Raw genomic sequence first — 22761 nt, forward strand, 5'->3', positions numbered from 1 at the left:
TAGTTGAGAAATCTCAAGCTGTGTGCTGGTCAATGAGATCTGAGGATCACAGTTCAAAGCCAGCCCAAACAGAAAAGTTCCTATGAGACTCTTCAATTACCACTCAAAAACCAGAGGTGGCTCAAAGTGGTAGAGTGTGAGCCTTGAGCAAAAGAACTCAGGGACAGTGTCCAGGCCCTGAGTTCAAGCCCCACAATCAAGAAACAAACAAACAAAAATTGACTGGGAATGTGGCTTATTGGTAGAGTACTTGCCTAGGATGCATGAAATCCTGAGTTTGAGTCCTCAGTACCACATAAACAGAAAAGGCCGGAAGTGAGGCTGTGGCTCAAGTGGTAGAGAGCTAGCCTTGAGCAAAAGAAGCTCAGGGACAGTGCCCAGGCCATGAGACCAAGCCCCAGGACTGACCAAAAAATAGAGAAATCTCAAATTAATTATGACCTTTAATACAACTGTATTCTCGTATGTTAAAAATCATCAAATGATTTTTTTTTCTAAGCTGATGTAGTTCAGTAATACTGTGCATAGTTCCTGGATTTGATACCAAACACCACACATATGCACACACACACACACAAACTCAAACACTGAGTTTTTTTAAACTAAATGGATGAATCTGATGTTACTGATGTCGCTTGATTATTACGAAATGGGTTCTAGTTGACAATGTTGCATTACATCATGTTCCAGAAGCAAATATTGCAGGACCGCTGAAGAGTGCAGAGGACAGGAGATAAAAATCAATCCTGTTGGTTATTTCTCTCCTTACAGGAGTGAATGAAGTAGTAGTCATAGGAAAGAATGAAAATCCATAAAGAAGTATACATTAATGACAGGAGTGGATCTCTGAGGGAAAAGATCTTTAAAAATGCCCTGTCATCATGTTCCTCCTTGGTTACTTCCTGTCAATTTCTAAAACTTGTGAACGGATCTAAGGAACAGAAAGTGAAAATAGTGGATGCCTGAGGCACAACACATCAACTGTGGGCACCGGTGACTCATGCCTATAATCATAGCTATGTGGGAGACAGGAAATTAGGGGATTTCAGTTTGGGACCAGCCTGGGAAGATAAGCTCAAGAGACATATTTGCAACTTGGACTCAATGACATGTGCTTGTTACTCCTAGTTATAGGGAAGACTGAGATTTGGAGGGTCCAGGTATCAGGCCAGCCTGGGCAGAAAAGTCCCCAAGACTCAATCTTCATGGAGAGAAGCTGGACTTGGTGGTGTGTGCCTGTGATTCTAAAAACCTCAGGAAACCTAAAGTAGGCAAATCTCAGCTTAGGCACTAACCTGCATAGGAAGCAAGACCCTATCCTGAAAATAACCAGTACAAAAACAGGGCTGGAGATATGGCTCTGAGGTACTAGCAAGCATGAGTCCTTGAGTTCAAACCAAAACAAATGAACACCCAACTTGAGTACAAATGTGCATTAGTGTCTTCCTAGTGGAGGTCTATGTGCTGGAGTTAGTAGGTTTGAAATGAAGCAACTATACAATTTCCCAAGTATTCTGTGTCATTCTCCAGTTGAGGGTTGGTCCTAGGAGACAATAGCGCTATTCCATGGTGCCAGGTGCTGGTGACTCACATCTATCATCCTAGCTACTCAGGAGCCTGAGATCTGAGTGAGGATTGCATTTTAAAGCCAGCCTGGGTAGGAAAGTCCATGAGCTCTTCGCTCCAATTAACTACTAAAAAGCAATTAACTACTAAAAAGCTGGAATTGGAGCTATGGCTCAAGTGGTAGAACAGAACCTGTGCCTGGGTCAATGTCCAAACCCTGAATTCAAGCCCTAGGATTGATACACACACACACACACACACACACACACACACACACACACACACACACACGCACAATTATTACATGGTATTGGCAGGAACCTCTGTTTAAGCATTGTCAGCTTTGTTGTGATTGAGCTACTTTTCCCTTTCTATTTCTCAAACTGTTTTGATATCTTGCACTCTTCCAACAGTAGCTAACCCAGACATCCTAGCCTCTTGCTATCACAGAAATGTATCACCTTACCTAAACCAGGGACCTGCGCAGGGCAGGGCAGCTCACTCTTACAGGAGGAAGAGTGTGGTGAGTAGCTAATGAGGCAAGAACACAAGATGTAGAATTAACAGAGCCTTTCAGAGAGGCAATCGTGCAGCCCAAGAGTGGCGAGAGAAAGATCATATACACGGCTGTTCACTTTTTCTAGTTTCATGGTTTAGTATGCTGCATCTGACTCTTGAGGAGAAAAGAGAGCATTTTATTATGGGTCCTGAATACATCCCTGTCTCTTCCACAAATGTGAGAGAAAAATGCATCCCGACTAAAATTCGGCAGATTTCACAATTTTCTTGGGCCAACTGTAGACACTATGCACCCCTTTTGTGACAGATCAGAAATGTAGCTGCTTAGAATGCTTTCCATCTCAACCACACAACAGGGCAGATCTGGGTGGCAAGTCCATTCTTCATCTAAAAGGTCAGGAAGACAAGGTCTAGGTGTGTCTGCAATGCATCTCCTCAGCACAGTGCCTGGCACATAGCAAAATGCACTATTCATTAAATAACTGACTTGGTTAACAGGTATTCTGTGGAATGCTATGTGAGAATTGATATTAAAGATAAATTCCAGGGGCTGGGAAGGTGGCTCAGTGGTAAAGCGCTTGCCTTGCATGCCAGAGGCCCTGGGTTCAATTCCTCAACACCACATAAGCAAAAAGAAAAAAGCTGGAAGTGGCGTTGTGGCTCAAGTGGTAGAGCACTAGCCTTGAGCTGAAGAGCTGAGGGACAGTGCCCAGGCCCAGAGTTCAGGCCCCATGACCAGACCCCCCCCCAAAAAAAAGATAAATTCCAGGTTTAGTGAGCAAGAGTGCCAGGATTGATTATTGATATCTGAGAAGGGCTGAGTACAGGTAGGAGCAGCATGTGTTTAGTTTATCAGGTTTGCTCTCCTCCAACAATTCTAATATTTTAAAACTCCTGCAACATCTGTTAGACATCAGGAAATTGTGTGTTTCAAAGATTGTTCTAGAAGGAAGGGTTGTGAAATGCACTCTATGACATAGGTTGGTATTATGAAACATATGCAATAATATGAGTTTGAAGTAGGCATCATTGGGTCATCCCTATAATCCTAGCTACTTGGAGACTGAGATCTGAGGATTGTGATTCAAAAGCAGCCCCAGCAGGAAAGCTTGTGAGACTCTTATCTCCAATTAACCAGCCAAAAGCCAGAAGAAGCAGTGTGGCTCAAGAGGTACAGTACTAGTTTTGAGCATAAAAAAGCTAAGGGAGAGTACCCAGGCCTTGAGTTCAAGCCTCAGTACTAGTACTCACACACGCACACACACACACACACACACACACAAGGAAATATATATTGTGAGTTTGGGGAACATTATATGAGACCATTAAAAACAATGTTAGGATATATAATGAGATTGTTTTTATATTTAGTTGTTTATTTATTTTGTCACTCACGGGGCCTGAACTCTGGGCCTGGGTGCTGTCCTTCAGCTCTTCAGCTTAAGGCTAGCGCTCTACCCCTGAGCCACAGTCCCACTTCCGGCTTTTTCTGCTTATGTAGTACTAAGGAATCGAACCCAGGGCCTTATGCATGCAAGACAAGCACTCTACCACTGAGCCACCTTCCCAGCCTGATTGTTTTTAAATAGCACTGATACTTAATGGTACTTGGATCAATTACTACAGACATAGGAAAGTACTCCAAATCTTAATTGTTTGCTAGTAAATGTAATCAGATAATATTAGGGAACACTTGCCATGTGCATCTAACTGTCCTACTATGAAAAGTAACTCTTTTTTTTTCCTGGTAGGTGTTAGTAGTCTCATAACCACAGTAAATTAACATCCAGGGTGACTCTGATATAAGCCTTTAAACAATTCTAACTTTTCCAAGTGGCCAAGCATTTTATGTATTTGTTTTCTTATTTTGTTTTCTTTTGTCTTTTTTTTGAACACTTTCAACACTGGTTTATTTTAGTCCAGGGGCACAAAAGTTGTCTCTGATGACTCAGACAATGGGCTCTGGGATTAATAAAAGTCCAGCCATCATCTCTCCACAGCTGAGATTACTCACTACTACTGACTGGCTCTCACTTATTTATTGCTGAATATTTACTTCAGGACATGCTGTTCTGTTTGGAGGATGGATTTCTACCCTTGATAAGTATCTGCAGATGTGCTGGCATTTCATTCATTTTAGGTTTCCATAAAAATGAGAGCCTCTGTTTACATATATTTTGGAGAAGGCAAATTTACAGGCTATAGAATTTTGAGGGGGAAAAAAAAACAATTGAGATTGTATAGCTTTCTCTACAAATCACTAAATCCAATAGTTGAGTTCTGAACAAACCAGTATTTAGACATTTGCATGCCTGCTGTACACCAGGCCCTGCTTCCAGCCACAGCAGTGATTTAGATCCACAATGGTCTAGTTAGTGTACATAAGAATTGTCAGCGCTCTGCACATCAAGCATCCACCAAACCTTGATATCATACATCCAATCAATGTAATTATTCCAGTAGTTATAGTTAACTACTAAGTGATTACTAAGTGAAACTAAAATGTCCACTAATTATAACTTCTCCTATTCTCTATCAATTAAATAAATGGTAGTACTGGATGCAGTGGCTCATGCCTGCAATCCTAGTCACTCAGGAGGCTGAGATCTGAACTGAGACTCAAAGCTAACCGGGGCAAGAAAGGCTGGGTCATACTTATGTCCAATTAACAAGCAAAAATCTAGAGGCGGAGGTGTGGTTCAAGTGATAGAGGGTCAGCTTTGAATGAAAAAGCTAAGGGACAGCACCCAGGCCCTAATTTCAAGCCCTGGTACTTAGTAGCGAGCGTGCGCGCGCACACACACACAGAGCCCTGCACTGCACTCCCTAATTTGTTACTAATTGCAGCAGATTCTGGAGGGATGGTACTATTAGGGCTGCTTAGGTAATATCTATTCTCTTGGGAGAGGAGAGGGAAGGATACTGGTGCTCTGTTGTGTATAAGAAATAGGCTCTAGGACCATCTTTTCTAAAGGTGAGAAGATTTTGTTAAAATTATTCTTTAATGAATTATGGCTGGGAAACAAGAAGGCTGACCAGAAAAGTTCTGTCAAAGTATCCAATTTAGTTGGAAAGACCTTGAATCTAGCTCTTCATACTCAAAGTGAGCTGGAGCCTCCCTCCCCACTCCTCCAAGCCTTGAGGCACTACTAAAATATAATGTCTGAGGGCTGGGAAGGTGGCTCAGTGGTAGAGCGCTTGCCTTGCATGCATGAGGCCCTGGGTTTGATTCCTCAGCACCACATGAGCAAAAAGAAAAAAGCCGGAAGTGACGCTGTGGCTCAAGTGGTACAGCATTAGCCTTGAGCTGAAGAGCTGAGGGACAGTGCCCAGGCCCAGAGTTCAGGCCCCACAACCGGACCTCCCCCCCCCCAAAATATATATAATGTCTGAGAACTTATCATTGGAAAGTGAGTGAAAAAGAAATGGATACAGATGCATGTTCCTTTAGTTCCTCCCTGTAAAAGGAACTCATCTCTTTCCTTCTGTTTTGGGGGTGGGGGAGGTGGGTAAGAGGTGGGGATGTGGGTATGCAAGCACATGTGCATGTTGCTATCAGGGTTTGAACTCAGGGCCTAGGCACTGTCCCTTAGCTTATTCACTCAAGGCTGGTAGTCCACTACTTGACCCACAGGTTCAGTTCCAGTTTGGGGGTTGTTTTTTCTGATAATTGGAGATAAGTGTCTCATGGACTTTTCTACCATGGATGGCTTTGAACTGTAATCTTCAGATCTCAGCCTCCTAAGTAGCTAGGTTATATGCATGAGCCATGGGTGCCTGTTGTCTCTCTTTTCTTGATCACTTTCCTGTCTGAGTCAACTGGAGCAAATGGTCTGAAAGATTCTCATCGCAGGTTCTCCTCCATTGGTTCTCCTCCACTGGTATTCCCATGGACACAGAACTGGTGAGATCTTATAACAGCCTGACTTGAAATAGAAGGGTAAGGAGATGTGCATTCTCTAACCAGAGTTGAGAAGGCAGAGCAGCGCAGATCTTCTAGGAGAGAACAGCAATTAGGTGTTTGATGAATGTGCCTCATGGGAGAAAAGCTCTCACCTGACTGTGTGACCTTGAAGCAGTACAAGGCCTAATGGTACAGCTGTTCTGAGAAAAGATCCAATGCACAATTTGTACAGAACTTGAGTTTTCTTCACTTTAACGGCTGAGGAGTGACCATAAGATTTTCTTAAAGACTTTCACATACTTTATCTCCGAGAGAAATGGAGCTGATATCATTTAAACGTGGTTCTTAACCAGGTACTGGTGGCTTGTAATCCTAACTACTCAGGAGGCCAAGATCTGAGGATCAAAGTTTGAAGCCAGCTTGGGCAGAAAAGTCCCCGTGAGATTCTTATCACCACTCAAAAACCAGAAGGGGAGCTATGGCTCAAAGTGGTAGAGTTAAAAAAATAGGGCTGGGAGAACAAGGGAAGGAATGATCTTGTTCAAGAAGAAATGTACTCTTTACCTGACTTATGTAACTATAACCCTTCTGTATATCATCTTTATAATAATTTTAAAATAAATAAAAGGTTGGGAATGTGTCCCTAAGCAACTACCATCGTCTCACACCGAGGAGTGCCAAAGACTTCCTCTCTGTTCTTGAGGAAGATCCTGTTAGTGTTACATTGGACACTCACACGTTTGATTCCAATGTTAGTTTTCTTTTGACTCCTTCTAAGACTTGATACAATATGGTTTAAGTACACAAAGCTCCACCAACACTCCAGACTGGGTAGCTGAGCAGCGGTGTGTATGCCCAATAGCCACCCTAGGATGGTGAGTCTAGTAAACGATGCCATTCTAACAAGCAGGACGTCAGTAGAGAGTGATGGGCTAAGCCTTGCTGCTTCCCTTCTCCTGTGACGATCAGAGATGACACTTCATCCCAAGCCAGTATTGAAGGCTCCCTGTAGCAGTCGTGATGAACAGGGACTGTCACAGCCTCTAGCATACCTCAGCAGAATCTTCCTCAATGTCCTGAGAATCTTTAGGAGGAAAATACAGGTTCTATGCAGCAACATTCTCCTTTTGGGGAAAACAGACTAAAACAATTGACTTTTTATAGAGAAAAAAATAAAAAATCTACTTCTTGAAAAAAAAAAGGTTCACTAATCCTAGCTATTCAGGAGGCTGAGATCTAAGGATTATGATTCAAAACTAACCCAGGCAGGAAAATCTGTGAGACCCTTATCTCAGTTTAGCACCAAGAAGCCAGAAGTTGGAGGGAAAGTGGGAGAAAAACATGGGAGGGGATCACAATGTTCAACAAGAAATGTACTCTCTACATTATGTAGGTAGCTGTAATCCTTTTGTACATCATTGTGACAATAAAATTAAATTAAAAAATAAAATATCTTACACACACACACACACACACACACACACACACACACACACACACACACACACACACACGAAGCCAGAAGTGTAGCTGTGCCTCAAGTGATAAACTGTCAAGCCTTAAGCAAAAATACTAAAGTATAGCACCTGGGCTCTGAGTTCAAATCCCAGTACTGGCACAAAAGAAAGAAGGAAAAAGAGAGAGGGGGGAGGCAGGGAGAAAGAAAGAAAAGAAAGGAGAAAGAAAAAGGAAGGAAGGAGAGAGAAAGCAGGCAAGCAGGCAGGCAGGCAAGCAGGCAGGGAGGGTAGGGGGGAAGGAAGGAAAAGGAAGGAAGCAAGCAAGCAAGGAAGGAAGGAAGAAAGGAAGGAAGGAAAAAAGGAAAGAAGGAAGGGAAGTTTAGCCGCACTAGTTGGCTGAATTCTGTAGATCTGGGGTTCTTAGGAAATCTATGACATTGCCTACTATTGCCTGATTAATGTCTAAAGTCTTCTCTGGCTTACGTTTCAACTCAGCCAGCGAATTTACCTCACCTATCTCCTACTTGTTTTACCTCTATCTCTAATGCATGGCTTCTTCCACTCATTTTCTGATAATCATGTTTCTTCTAGCACAAATCTCCCAGTAAAGATGGTTCCCAAGTTTTGTCTTGGGGATGATCCCTGATTCCTACCATAGCAATCCCTTGTGCTGCTCCATTGAGCCCACATTATTGGGAGTAGCAGGAGCAGACAGGGAAATGGTTTCCTTTCCCACATCCTTGCTCAGAAGATGCAAAATACATTGGAACACACCAAGTGGACACTCTCAGTCTCCAAAGCCCGAGCAGGTTTCTTAGAGTGATGGCAGTGTGAGACGGCTTTGTGTTTGCAGAATTTTACTTCAGATGACCTTCTATAGAGAGTTCCTAGGGATTTTCTTGGAGTATCTATCTGCAGTATCATTCAAAAGTGGAGAACAAGGTCAGGTTTTGCTTGATTTTTGTTTGCTTTTGTTTTTTATTTTGTTGATATTATGGAAGAAGAGAAACAAATCTTTCTAGGGTTGAAAATCTGCCCTTGCCAATGTCCAGAATCACAGAGTTTTCTTTGGGAAACAGAGCCCTCCACATCTGGGCTGTGTCCGGGCTGGGTGCCTTCTGTAGGGCTGAGGCATGGAGAAGATTATCTATTCTATCCATCACCAGAGGATAGCTGATTAGGACCACATGGCATGAGCTTAGACAAGAGTAACCTAACTCCTAACCATTTTTCTTTCCAGCTACGTGAGAATTTTGATGGAAGGCAGTCATGGTATCTTCAAGCCCTGCCATTTCACATTTCCCTTCTAGAAACATTTTGCCATTAAATCCCAAGACCTTGACTATAGCATGGAGACAATTACACATGATTGGGAAGGAAGCCATTTGTGTTGGGAGAGTTGTTGGCAGCTGACACATTGAATCTTTTTTTCCTTGACCTTTGCCCCAGACCTTAGGTTCACCTAGTTATGTTCTTAGGAATGCCAACCTTAGTACTTGATGCTACTGTCAAATATTCAGGTCATTCTTGAGAATGATCCTGGTTGTTCCCCAGGATACATATCAGGAAAATTTTAGCATGTCAGCTCTCTAGTATTGTACTGTTAAGTCTTGTTAGCCACAACGAAATTGTGTATCACAAAGCATTTAGCAGCGCTACATAAACACTCAAACATAATGAGAATGGGCATAGTCTGGAATGAGCCACTTGGACAATCTGAGCCTTGGTTAAGTTGATGATTGGGGCAGAATTAGGAAACTCAAGATGGCTGTGAAGTCTAGAGGCAATAAAATTGACTATACATCTACATCCTCCCCCCCACCCCCCACCCAGTAATCAAGGAATATGAAACATAGGAGACCAGAACTTTCTGGTTTTAATGATTTAAAAAATCCCTCAGTAGACACTATATCAAAAGTGAGCTATACAACTTGTGGACAGAGATGGGAAGGAAAAACTGGGAGAAAACAAAGGAAGGAGTGGCATTGCCTATAAAGAAATGTACTTATTACCTGACTTATGAAACAGTAACCCATTTGTATATTACCTTTATAATAATAACAAAGATACTTACTCATAAAAAAAAAGAAATTAAAAAATCCTTGGCTAGGCGCCAAGGTGCCTATAATTCTAGTTACTCAAGAGGTTGAGATCTGAGGATTGTGGTCTGATGCCAGATGAGGCAGGAAAGTCCATAAGACATCTCTGATTAACCACCAAAAAGCCTGAAGTGGAGCTGTGGCTCGAGTGATAGAATGTCCCTTGAGCAAAAATGCTCAGGGACAGCACCTAGACCCTGAGTTCAATTACACACACACACACACACACACACACACACACACACACACACACACACACACACACACACACATTCCTCTTCATATAGTCTTTTAAGAAAAATGAGTAGAAGTGGAGCTGTTGCTCCAGTGGTAGAGTGCTACTCTTGAGCAAAAGCTCAGGCACAGTGCCCAGGCCCTCAGTTCAAGATCCAGGACAAAAAAACAAACAAACAAAACCCACTGAATTTCTGGCCAGGCACTAGTGGCTCATGCCTGTAATCCTAGCTACTCAGGAGACTGATATCTGAGGATAGTGATTCGAAGGTTCGAAGCCAACCCAAGCAGGAAAGTCTGCAAGACTTTTTTTTATTTTTTTGGTCAGTTGTGGGGCTTAAACTCTAGGCCTGGGCACTATCCCTGAGTTCTTCAGCTCAAGGTGAGCGCTCTACCACTTGAGCCACAGAGCTATATCTAGTATTCTGGTGGTTAATTGGAGACAAGAGTCTCATAGACTTTCCTGTCTGGGCTGGTTTTGAACCGTGTTCCTCAGATCTCAGGCTCCTGAGTAGCTAGGATTGCAGGAGTGAGCCACCGGTGCTCAGCTTTCTGCGAGACTTTGATCTCCAATTAACCATCAGAAAACCAGAAGTGATGTTGTGGCTCAAAGTGGTAGAGCACTAGCTTTGAACAAAAAAAATGTTCAGGTACAGTACCCAGGCTCTGAGTTCAAGCCCCATGACAAGAAGGGGGAGGGGGGGAAGGGAGAGAGGGAGGGAGGGAGAAATGAGCAAGGGACTTTTTCACAAGAAATCTCCTTATGCTGAAAGGCATTAAGTTGCTGACATTTCATAACTGACCATGATAACTGCAAGGCCTAAACTGACTGTAGGTGAGAAGATGATGGGCTGTTTTGAGCTTGAGGGTCCTGGCAGTTCTTTAGCTTGGTCTCCTCTGAGACCCTGTTTTCATCCCTGCTAGGTCTTCAGCTTTGGACAAACTGCTTTTAAGAATAATGGTTAACACTCCCATGTTCTCTGCAGGGTACATCCTAAGCTCCTTGAATATGTTCATCAATTTTATCCACACACCCCTGTAAAGGGTTGGTTTGTTTTTTTTTGGTGGGCAGGGGTCCAGTCGTGGGGCCTGAACTCTGGGCCTGGGCGCTGTCCCTCAGCTCTTCAGCTCAAGGCTAGCGCTCTACCACTTGAGCCACAGCGCCACTTCCGGCTTTTTTTTCTGCTTATGTGGTGCTGAGGAATCGAACCCAGGGCCTCAGGCATGCAAGGCAAGTGCTCTACCACTGAGCCACCTTCCCAGCCCATCTCTTTGTGTTTTTTTAATGATCATGTCAGTGTATTTTTTTTTAACAGTTTCTTTATCATTTAGTTTCAGGTTCACAGCAAAATTGAGAGGAAGGTAGAGAGAGATCCCATATGCCTCCTACTTGCCACACATAGCTTCCCCTATTATTAAGATCTGCCTTAGAAAGGTACTTATATCATAGCTGATGACCTATGTGAAGACATCGAAGTCATCCAGAGCCCACAGGATGAACTCCACTAGGAGTTCATCCCTGGTGTTGTGCATTGAAAGACTGTAGGCAAATCCATAATGCCATGAATCCATCTTCATGCTGTGTATCACACACCATATTTCCACTACCCTAAAACTCTATTCTCCACCTGTTCGTCCCTTTCACCAATCCTCATCCCAGGAAACCACCAGTCTTTCTATCATTTCCATAGTTTTGCCTTTTTCAGAATTCATATAGTTGGAATTAGACATTACCCTTTTTTGATTGGCTCCTTTCATTCAATAATCTGCATTCAAGTTTCCCCCATGTCTTAAAATCTTTTCTTTCTTTCTTCCTTTTTTCCTTCTTTCTTTCTCTCTCTTCCTCTTCCTTTCTCCTCTTTTCTTTCTTCTTTCTTACTTTCTTCTGGGGGGGGGGGGATATTAGGGCTTGAACTCAAGGCCTAGACCCTGTCCCTCAGCTTTATCACTGAAGACTGGTGTTTTACCACTTGAGCAACACTTCCACTACTGTCCTTTTCATAGTTTATTGAAGATTAAGAGTCTCAGACTTTTCTGCCCATGTTGGCTTCAGTCTGAGATCCTCAGAGCTCAGCCTCCTGAACAGCTATAATTACAGGTGTAAGTCACCAACTCCCAGCCAATCATTTCCTTTTCACAGTAAATAGCATCCTATTGGATGGCCCACAGTTTATCTATCCATTCACCTATTTAAGGACATTTTTGTCGCTTCCAATCCTTGGCAATTAGGAATAAAGCTGATATATATATATATATATATATATATATATATATATATATACACACACACACATACATATATATGCATACACATATATACATGCACATATATATGTGTGTGTATGTATTTATATATATGAATAAAACTATACATGTTTGTGTGAACATAAGCTTTCAAATTCCAAGGACCTGATGGTGGATTTGTCTGCTAAGAGTGTGCTTAGTTTTATATGAAACTGCCAAGTTGGTTTTCATAGCATCCATACAAATCCATCTTCCCACCAGCAATGATGAGATCTCCCCTTACTCACATCCTCACTAGTATTTGGTGGTATCATTGCTCTGGATTTGACATTCAGTCATATCTAATTGTGCCCGCGTTTCTCTGACATGAAATGAAGTATCTCTTCTATCATATACTCATTTGCCATCGATATGTCTTTTCTGAAGAAATGTTTGGTAAAGTTTTGGGCCTGTATGCAAAAATAAGATCATTTTCCTAGTGTTGAGATATAATAGTTCATTTGGCATTTTGGATAATTATCCTTTATAGACTGTGTCTTTTTCAAATATGTTTTCCCAGGTGGGCCTGTCCTTTTATTCTCTTGATATTTGTCTTCAGTAGAATAGACATTGTTCATTTTAATCAAGTCCAGTTCTTAATCCTTCCTTTCATGTATTACACCTTTGGTGTTATTGTATTTACCTCTCACAGCTGGAGAATATCTAGGGGCACAGGACGTGGCTGGGTGGTAGAGCACCAACCTAGCATGTGCAATGTCCTCCAGCCCTTAACAAAATTAATTAGGTCTTTTTTGTGTGTAGAGGTCACTACACAAATGCTTCTTCTTAGTGTCTTTATCAATGGAATAAGGAAAGTATTAATACCTGAAGTTGTTAGTAGATGCTTGACTTTCACGTAACCTACATTTTTGAATGAACTTGGTTATATGCAACTGTATTGCAGGGACACTAAGGGAAGAGAGCAGTAAGAGGTGATGCTCCTTCTGGAATCCATTCTGCCCTTTTCCATTCCTCTCCCTAGATCCTCTGTACCAAATTACTCATTTTCTAGGCCTTAAATTAAATATCATCCATTCTGGAAAGCCACTCTCTGACCAAAGGGGCTTCTCTTGACTCCTTCCTTCCACACAGGCCCTAGCTCTCACCAGCTCTGTGAGTCCAAGGCTAAATCTGTTTTGCCTACCCTGATAGACCTAGGACCCAGCCCAGGGACTAGTATAAAGAAGGTGCTTAGTACATGATTGTTCAATAACAGAAACATAGGGTTTGAAGTTTCTACTAATTTGACCTGGTTGCCTTGAGTTTTGAAGAATGCATTTAGGGCACACTGACTGACAAAGTAAAACCTGGGGTTCACAACTCATATGCTATATAACTAAATGATGTCCAAAAAAAATTCCAATGGACTTTAACCATGAATTAGCAAGATGTGATTTGGACCGGATAGATGTAAAGGCCCATATTTGGCTTCAATGCTTATTAATTAGTATGGCTGAGCTGTGGCTGAGACAGCACACTTAGGGGACATTAAGCTTTCACCAAGAAAATCCATCCCGTGTTGGGCTATCTTAATAAATATAGAGTGTCCAGCCTTGAGATGGCACCAGTTTTACAAGAGAGACACTGAGAGACACAAGAGAGACACTGTAAATAGGAATTCCAAAGCGAATTATTTAAGCCCTCTAAACTTTTGTTTTTCATTTGTAAAAAAGGAATCTGCCTCATAACATTGTATTAAATGATTGGATGATTTTGTTGTTTTTATTGGCAAGAAGCAGAACTGTTTAATCTAAAAAAAGTAATGAGAGCAGGTGCCAGTGGCTCACATGTGTAATCCTTGCTAAGGAGGCTGAGATCTGAGGACTATGATTTGAAGGCAGCCCAGGAAAATCCATGAGACTCTTATCTCCAATTAATTACAGAAAAAGCCAGAAGTGGTGCTATGGCTCAAGTGGTAGCATGCTAGCCTTTAGCAAAAGAAGCCCAGGGACAGTGCTTGAGCTCAGGGACATTGCTCAAGCCCGGAGTTCAAGCCCCAGGTTTGGGGCGGGGGGGAAAAAGTAATTGGACAAAAGGAGACACGAGTGTGATTGTCTTCTTGCAAGTTTTGTTATGTGAAAAAGACGAGAAGCTTTATCTTTATAATCCAAGCTGGTACAGCAACCATCTAAAAACAAAAACAAACAAAAAAAACCAAGACAGAAGGATTCCAGCTTGACATAAATAAATAGTTTCAAATATCTAAAACTTTCCAAGCCAGGCACTGGTGGCTCATGTCAGTAATTCTTGCTACTCTGAAGGTTGAGATCTGAGGATTATGGTTAGAAGCCACCCAGAGCAGACAAATCTGAGAGACTTTTATCTCTCTAATTAAACTTGAATTGAAGGTGTGGTTAAAGAGGTAAAGTGCAAGCCTTGAACAAAAAGGCAAAGTAGAGTTTGAGGCTCAAGCCCCAATATTGGCACAACAACAACAACAAAAAACTATGCAAAAGTCAAAATGAGTTCCCCAGGAATGGAGGTATTTAAGTCTAGGATAGGTGTTTGTTGGTGAGACTGAATTTGATGGTGTAACGGGACCTTTCCACTACTATGATTTATTAAGTGCACAGTGTGTGTCACTATCATTTACCAGTTATCTGGCCCAGACTCATTTCACAACAACCCAATGAGATAAACTATCAGTCTTTTACAGAAAGTTGCAGAAATTCAATACTATGTTTAAAGCTGCATACTTTCTCAATTACCAAATCAGGCTTTGGGCCCAGGTCTGATTGCCTGTGAAGCTCCTGGCCTTTCCAACATAGCCTTTCCTTGGCTTCCATTCCAAAGTTCTCAGACTTTTGTGGGCAATGCAAGGTTGCAAACTGGAAGTGTGCAGGCCTGGCTCAGATCAGATGGGCAGGCACAGCAATATTGGCTGCCAATGAGTCATCATTGGAAGAGTTGAACATCTGATTTCCTACTTATTTTAAAAACTGGGAACTTAAGCCACATTGGCCCATATTCCCACTTGGCAAGAACTGCCTACAGTGAGTAGTAGCTGCCTTTTTAGACATGGCTGCCACAGGCTAAACTGCCACCAGTCAGTCCTTCTGTCTCCCATCCAGTTCCTCCACTCATCAGCCTTCCTTGCCTGCTCCTAGAGAGCCCTCAGTATCTTGTATCTAGTGTGAACCTTGTGTTTGTGTGTATATGCAAGCATGTCCCAATACTGGGGCATGGTGCTATCCTTTAGCACTTTTGCTCAAGGCTGGTGTTCTATATTTGAGCCACAGTTCCACTAATTGCTTTTTTGTCTTTTTGGTAGGTAGTTGGAGATAAGAGTCTTAACCACTTCCCGCCTAGACTGGCTTTGATCTGTAATCCTCATGTCTCAGCCTCTTGGGTAGCTAGGATTATAGGTATGAGCTACAGGCACTCACAAGATCTTCCGTAGTTTTCCCCAAAATGTCTTGTACATCTCTCAGTGTAAAATTTGCACCTTTTGTGTGTGTGTGTGTGTGTGTGTGAAATATAGTCCTAAGCACTGTTTTCTTTTTTGATGATGTGAAAAGTAGATTGTTTTCATAATTTCTTGTATTGTTCATTGTAAGTATAAACATAGAATTCTTCTTGTATAATTATCTTGTCTCCTGAAATCTTGCTGAAGTTACTATTAGTTCTAGTAGTTTTAAACTGTTTTCTTTTTTCGTTGATCATGGTGCTTGAACTCTAGGCCTGGGCGCTGTGCCTCAGCTCTTCAGCTCAGGTCTAGAGCTCTACCATTTGAGCCACTTCTGGCTTTTTCTGCTTATTGGTGCTGAGGAATCCAGGGCCTCATGCATGCAAGGCAAGCACTCTACCACTGAGCCACCTTCCCAGCCCCTAGTTCTAGTACTGTTATAATGGATTCTTTAGTATTCCCTATTTAGGAAGATCATGTCATCTGAAAACAGAAACTTTCCAAACCAAATGCATCATTTTGATCTTTCCAATGTTAATGTCTTTCCTTCTTTTTATTATTACTAACTATCAATGATGGGAATGAACACTGCTGTTTTGGTCCTGATCTTAATTAAGGGAAATCATCCAGTATTTTACCATTAAATCTGATGTTAACTGTATTTTTAGGAATGCTATTTATTAGGTTGAGAAGGTTCTGTTTGAATATTCATGCTTGAGTATTTTTATCATGAAAGGAGTTAGATTTTGTCAAATACTTTTTCTGTTTCACGATGATCATGTGGCTTTGGTTTATATTCTATTGATCTATTACTTGTTGGTTAATATTTAGACATTAAAGCAATCTTTTATTGCTGAAATAAATCCAGAGGAGGTTATTGTATATAATGCCATTTATATGCTAGATTTAATATGCTATTATTTTGTTAAGATTTCTTTCTTTGTATCCATACTCATAAGAGATAAAGTTCTGTAGTTTTTTTGTAATGTCTTCAGTTTGGGTATTGTACTGGCCTCACCGAATGAATGAGTTCAAAAGTTCTCCTTGCTTGACTATTTTTGGGGAAGTGATGAATTGGTATTCCTTACTTTCCATCTGAGTCTTGGTTTCTCTTTATGGGCAATTTTTGTTGTTGTTGTTTTAAGTTACTAATTCAATCTTTTATTACAGGTTGACTTGGATTGTCTATGTTTTCTCAGTTGCAGTAGCTTGCATGTTTGACCTTTTTGTCTGTTATCTAATTTATTGACATAGAATTCTATTTCTCTATCCTTCTTTTTACTCTGGGAATAGTATTAATGCTTACATAGTTCACTTCCAATTCGATTCTCCTCATCTAAGTCCTCTCTCTCTCTTTTTTTCTCTCTCTCTTTCTCTCTCTTTTGTCGGTCTCTCTTTCTCTCTCTCTTTTTTTTTTTTTTTTTTTGTCGGTCGTGGGGCTTGAACTCTGGGCCTGGGCGCTGTCCCTCAGCTCTTCAGCTCAAGGCGAGCGCTCTACCACTTGAGCTACAGCGCCACTTCCGGTTTTCTGGTGGTTTATTGGAGATAGGAGTCTCATGGTCTTTCTTGCCCGGGCTGGCTTTGAACCGCGATCCTCAGATCTCAGCCTCCTGAGTAGCTAGGATTACAGGCGTGAGCCACCAGCGCCCGGCTCTCTTTCTCTCTCTTTTGTCGGTCTCTCTTTCTCTCTCTTTTGTCGGTCGTGGGGCTGGAACTCTGGACCAGGGCGCTGTCCCTCAGCTCTTCAGCTCAAGGCTAGAGCTCTACCACTTGAGCCAAGCGCCACTTCCAGTTTTCTGATGGTTTATTGGAGATAAGAGTCTCACAAACTTTCCTGCCCAGGCTGGCTTTGAACCATGATCCTCAGATCTCAGCCTTCTGAGTAGCTAGGGTTACAGGCACAAGCCACTGGTGCCTGGCCAGTCTTTTCTTCTTGTACCTTGGCTTTTCTGGCTAGAGGGTTAGCAGTTGTGTTCATCTTTTTAAAAAATCAACTGTGACTAGTTTTCTCTGCTGTTTCTCCATTCTGTTTCATTGGTTTCCACTCTAGTATTGTTTCTTGCCTTTTTGTTGCTTTAAATTTCATTTACTGCTCTTTACCCAATGTTTTAAGTTTGAAGATAGGATTTATTGATTTTTCTTTCTTTTCTTTTATAGACATTTATAGACATAAAATTCCTCAATAATGTGTTAGCTTTATCCCAAAGTTTTATTATGTTATAATTAATTTTCATTCATCTCAAAATATGTACTAATTTTCCTTTTGATTGCTTCTTTTACTCATTCACTGGTTATATAGAAATATAGTGCTTAATTTGTGTATTTTTGAGACTTTTTTCCCCAAATTCCTTTCTGTTATTGCCTTCAAATTTCATTTCACTCTAGTCAGACAATATATATTGCATTATTTCTATTCTTTTAAATGCTTTAGGGTTTTATGGGCTATCATTTATCTTTAATTTTTTTTTCCATTTGCACTTGAAAAAACACACATCTTACTGTGGTGAGCCAAGTGTTCTACAGATGCCTGTTCAGTAGAGTTAATCAATAGTAGTATTCAAGAAACCAACATTTTCATTTTTGAAAAATCTGTCCAGCTGTCTATTAGTTATTTAAAGTGAAATACAGAAATCTTGGTATATTATAGTTGAAAGTGTTTGCTTCTCCTTTAAATTCTGTCCATTTTTAATTTATGTGTTCTAATGTGTCCTGTTGTTTGGTACTTATGTGTTTATAATTGTTATATCTTTCTAATAGGTTGGCCATCTGATTATTATTAAGTGTCCATCCTTATCTTTACTAATATTTCCTGTTTTAAAATCTGTTTTGTCTGTTGTATATATGGCCATACCAGCTTTCTTGTCATTGTCCCAAAGCTGTTTTGAATTGTCAAAGACTTTAGGTAGACAGTGTGAGTCATTGAAGAATTTGCTTCTTTCCATTTTCTGCTCATATTGTAAACATACAGTTTCACTCTCCCAGAGATCTATAAATGCTTCAAATATGAAGACTCTTAGTTTCATGTCTAGATAGGGTTGTCTTCATGGGATTTGTTGATGAGTTTTTATTCTCTCCATTTCTTCCTCAATCAATGGAAATCACACCCTCCTTTAATAGATATGAGACTCTTCATGATGATAACTTAGAGAAAAAGAGAATGAAACGAAAGAAAAGGAAGTCAGGAAGAGGTTTATTTACAAAAGGAAAATCTTTAAAATGTATATGTGTTAGGAAATGAGATATTTACTTTTTTTTTTTTTTTTTTGCCACTCCTGGGGCCTGAGTTCAGGGCCTGAGTTCAGGCCCTGAGCTTCTTTTTGCTCAAAGTTAGTTCTCTACCATTTGAGCCACAGTGTTACTTTTGGCTTTTTCTGAGTAGTTTATTGTAGATAAGAGTCTCACAGACTTTCCTGCTTGGGCTGGCTTCCAACTGCAATCCTCAGATCTCAGCCTCCTGAACAGCTAAGATTAAGGTGTGAGCCACCAGCACCCTGCAAAGTGTTTATTCTTGAACCCCATTTCCAGTCAAAAGAGTTTCCTAAATTTGGTGATCCTTTCTTTGCTTTGAGTCCAAACTAACTCCCAAGTGATGCTAGTCAGAAATGAAGAATAAGAATGGTAGGCTGAGGCCTGTATGTCTAAACAGACATAATGTGCCAACATAATTATAGATTTCTAAAAGAAAAAATCCATGTATTAAAAATAGACATACTTCCATCTGAACAAGGGTCCCTGTTTGAGACAAGCTCACTTATCCTGGAGGAAAAGTGATAAACCAGATAATCCCAGCGGGTAAGAAAACCTCATATTCTCTGCCAGTTTCCTGTCAGTGCTTTGAGCTCTGAGTTCAGAGAGGCAGCATGACTTTACCTATCCAGTGCTGTCGTGAGTCCCTGGGGACAGTGTTTCTGAGCTACCAGTATGCTGGCAGTCTTTTGGAGCAGTTCTTCCTTACTCTTTCAACAACTAGGCAATTTGGTCTCAGGAAACCCTATTCCACTGCTGGTGGGTTAGAAGCCATTTTTAATTTTGTGACAAAGATGAATATGTCCCAGGGGAGTAGTAAGTGGTTTTGCAGTTGATATTAATGGAGTCATGACTTTGCTTGTATCTATGGTCCTACAAAACAAACTATATTTGTATTATGTCAGGCAAGTTCTTCCTTAGCCCTTCCTTGAAGCAAATTGCAGTGGAAGCATTCTGTAAGTCCAGATTGTATTGGACTGGTGTGTGTGTGTGTGTGTGTGTGTGTGTGTGTGTGTGTGTGTAGAAAGAATGACAGATCTACAGCCATAAACTCATTTGGAAGCAGTGGATTAGAATGTCACTATTAACTGTCATGTAAATGATGTGTTTTGAATTGGGTTTGAATAGACACAAATCAGTGAAGTTATGGCATCTTTAAACATAAATTGCGTGGGCCCCCGGGTGACAAAGGAATTGACTTTCAGAGGCCAGTAGCTGTAGTAAAATGTGTTTGGGGGACCAAAGAGACAAAGGAAGAAGAAAGTCAGAGTCATATTGAATTCATCTTTTCTATTTGCATTTGGAGCTGGCATTTCATTAGCCTGGAAATGACTTCACTGATGTTTACTATTTCCTGGAGGAACTTTTTATGCCAGTGTCTTTTGTTGAAAATGGCTGTTTAGGGAGACAGTAAATTAAATATGAAGGATGTACAACTTAGTTAAATGAATTAAACCATTTCCTGGTGTTTGTGTTTTACCTTGGGACTCACAAAGGAGACAAAAATATAGACCCACAGGAGGAAGGAAAGGAATGATCAAATCCCCGTGGTCTCTAGCTGAATGTCTAACTCAGCAGCTTTATTTAGAGGAAGAATTTAATGCTGATAAGGAATGCTTGTCACCATATAATTAACTTTTCCTCTTTGCCTATGTTATGCACCCATTGCAAATTCCTAAAGAACACATGACTTTATGGTGACAGATAAGTCTCATTCTGTTTGAGAACACAAAGCTAAAAATGCAAAATGTATAGTTTTCTCAAGTTAAATGGCTAGTGTTTTGATAGTCTTAAATTTTAATAATTATTAAATGATAAATGGTCATTCTAGAAAATCTGATAATTATGGTAGAAGATAGGTAAGAAGATAATTCATAAAATTATCACCCAAAAATAATCATAGTGAACATTTTAATGTATTTATTTCTAGTCTTTGTTGTTTCCTGTGCTACACTGAAATCAAGGTGTTTTTATTGTTGAGCCCCATCTGAAATCTGTCGAGGAATTCATATTTGTTTCTTAGTACTGCCTTCCGGTGGTTGCCCAGAAATCCCTGGCATTCATTGGCTTACAGATGCCATACCAAACTCTGCCTTTATCCGCATATGGGCATCTTCTTACCAGGATGCCAGCAGATAGATCAGATTAGGAGTATACTCTCCTTAATTGAGGTCATTACATTTGTAACAACCCTATTTCCAACTTAGGCCACATTCAGAAGTTCGAGGGTCAGGACTTCAGCATATCTTTATTCTTTTTGTGTGTGTGTGTTTGTGGTGGTGGGGTAGGATCACAATTCAATCCATAACTGGATAGCCACCACCTGCTCATTTTCCACTTGGCATTTAGAGTGAGAGAGGCGTTTAGCATACAGATCCAAGACAGCATCCACAAGCAAGGCTGGGCCAGGTCGGTTTTTTCAGGTCCAGATGGAGAGAGTTCACACAGGATTTCTGGGCCATTAAGTTTGAGCCAAGGGTGGTATGTGTGTGTGGGTGATGGTGGTAAAGGGGTGGGGGGGTGTTGAGAACTTTGATTCCAGAAAAGCTTCTTGCTCCTGAGGTTAAAGTCGAGGTGATAGGAAGGATGATTCTAAAAGGAAGTGATACCTATCTGGGTTTTTTAAGGAATTCCAGGGAAGCTGAACAGGTGGTTCAAATCTTCTTTGCCTCTGGGATATCAAATGCCACTTTTTTTTTTTTTTTGGTGCCAGTACTGGGATTTGAACTCAGAATCTGAGCACTGACCCTTTTCCAGTCTTTTTCTATATAAGGCCAGCACTCTGCTACTTGAGACATAGCTATACTTCTGTTTTGTTCTGTCTGTTTGCTTGCTTCATGGTTAATTGGGAATAAGCATCTCTTGGACTGTCGTGCCTGGGTGGTGCTTCAAACTGTGATTCTCAGAACTCAGCCTCCTGAATAGCTAGGATGACAGGCATGGTCCACCTGTGTCTGGCTTATACTTTCAAATAGGTTATTATTTTGGTAATTACTTAAGGTCTTTAGCAGACCTCTGTGCAAGTACATGAACATACTTTTCTCTTGGTAGATACCCTGAGCAAGGTAAAGAAACAGACTTAAGTGCATCTGAATACAGGCAGTTTTCCACGCTGCTCCTGTGGCCCCTCCCCACTCTTCCCCAGCACATCACACTCTCATTCATTCTTAGCCGACCAGGAAAGGTCTCAAAAGCCTTTACTTCATGCTCTGTCATTCAAATGATAATCTACACTAGTTTACTACACTAGTATCACCTCAATACTAAAGGTGTTGACTTTGCTCACTTGCACCTGCGCCCTTTGTCACAAAGGCTCTGGAGGGCACTTCCTGGGGACATTTAACATAGCTGCAGTAAGAATTTTATGCAAAATAGTCTTCTCATTGCAAGTTCCTCTCCCCCGCACCCCGCCATGGCCTATTAGCGCATCCAGGTAATGCAAGAACTGAATAGGAAATTAGAGGAGCTTTTTCTTTTAGGGTCAAATTCAGAGGTGAAGTTTGAGAATGTGCAAGTTAGTTTAAGCACTAAGGGGACAGCCTGCTGGGTCAGCTACAGCATCTATTTGTTGGTGTTTCAATTACAAAGTCTTTCTTTTTCCTCAGATGCAGATAGGCCTTTTGTAGAGATGCACAGTGAAATACCTGAACTTATACATATGACTGAAGGAATGGAGCTCATCATTCCCTGCCGGGTTACGTCACCAAACATCATTGTTACTCTAAAAAAGGTACATTTGGGTGATGCTTCTCTCAAGAGTATTTTCACTGCAAATAAGCAGAGGAAAGTGGTTTGTTGTGGTGGTGGTGGTGGTGGTTGTTTATTCACGTCCTGGGGCTTGAACTGGGAACTGTCCCTGAGCGTTTTTTGTTCAGGGCTAGCACTCTACCATTTGAGTCACAGTTCCACTTCTTGGGGTTTTTTTTGTGGTTAATTGGAGAAGTTTTCATCATTTTTGTTCTGCTGGAATAATTTCCCAATAGTCTTTTGGCTCTCATTTTTTCTCAAGGATTGTCTGCCTCTTATAACACACACAGCCATGGCCAC

At 41.1% G+C, this 22761-nt stretch overlaps 1 protein-coding gene across 3 annotated transcripts in view; it reads left to right on the plus strand.

The window, feature by feature from the left end:
- The window catches only part of Flt1 (fms related receptor tyrosine kinase 1), a 187255-nt gene that overhangs the window by 32411 nt on the left and 132083 nt on the right, over window positions 1-22761 (plus strand). For all 3 annotated transcript variants that reach the window (XM_070003052.1, XM_070003054.1, XM_070003055.1), the window contains exon 4: window positions 22320-22444. In XM_070003052.1, coding sequence (XP_069859153.1) covers window positions 22320-22444 — 125 coding nt within the window. The remainder of the gene's footprint in view (window positions 1-22319; window positions 22445-22761) is intronic.

The sequence above is a fragment of the Dipodomys merriami genome, unplaced genomic scaffold (assembly GCF_024711535.1).
Source record: "Dipodomys merriami isolate MVZ:Mamm:240054 unplaced genomic scaffold, mDipMer1.0.p SCAF_6, whole genome shotgun sequence".
In the NCBI taxonomy this organism is placed as follows: Eukaryota; Metazoa; Chordata; class Mammalia; order Rodentia; family Heteromyidae; genus Dipodomys; species Dipodomys merriami.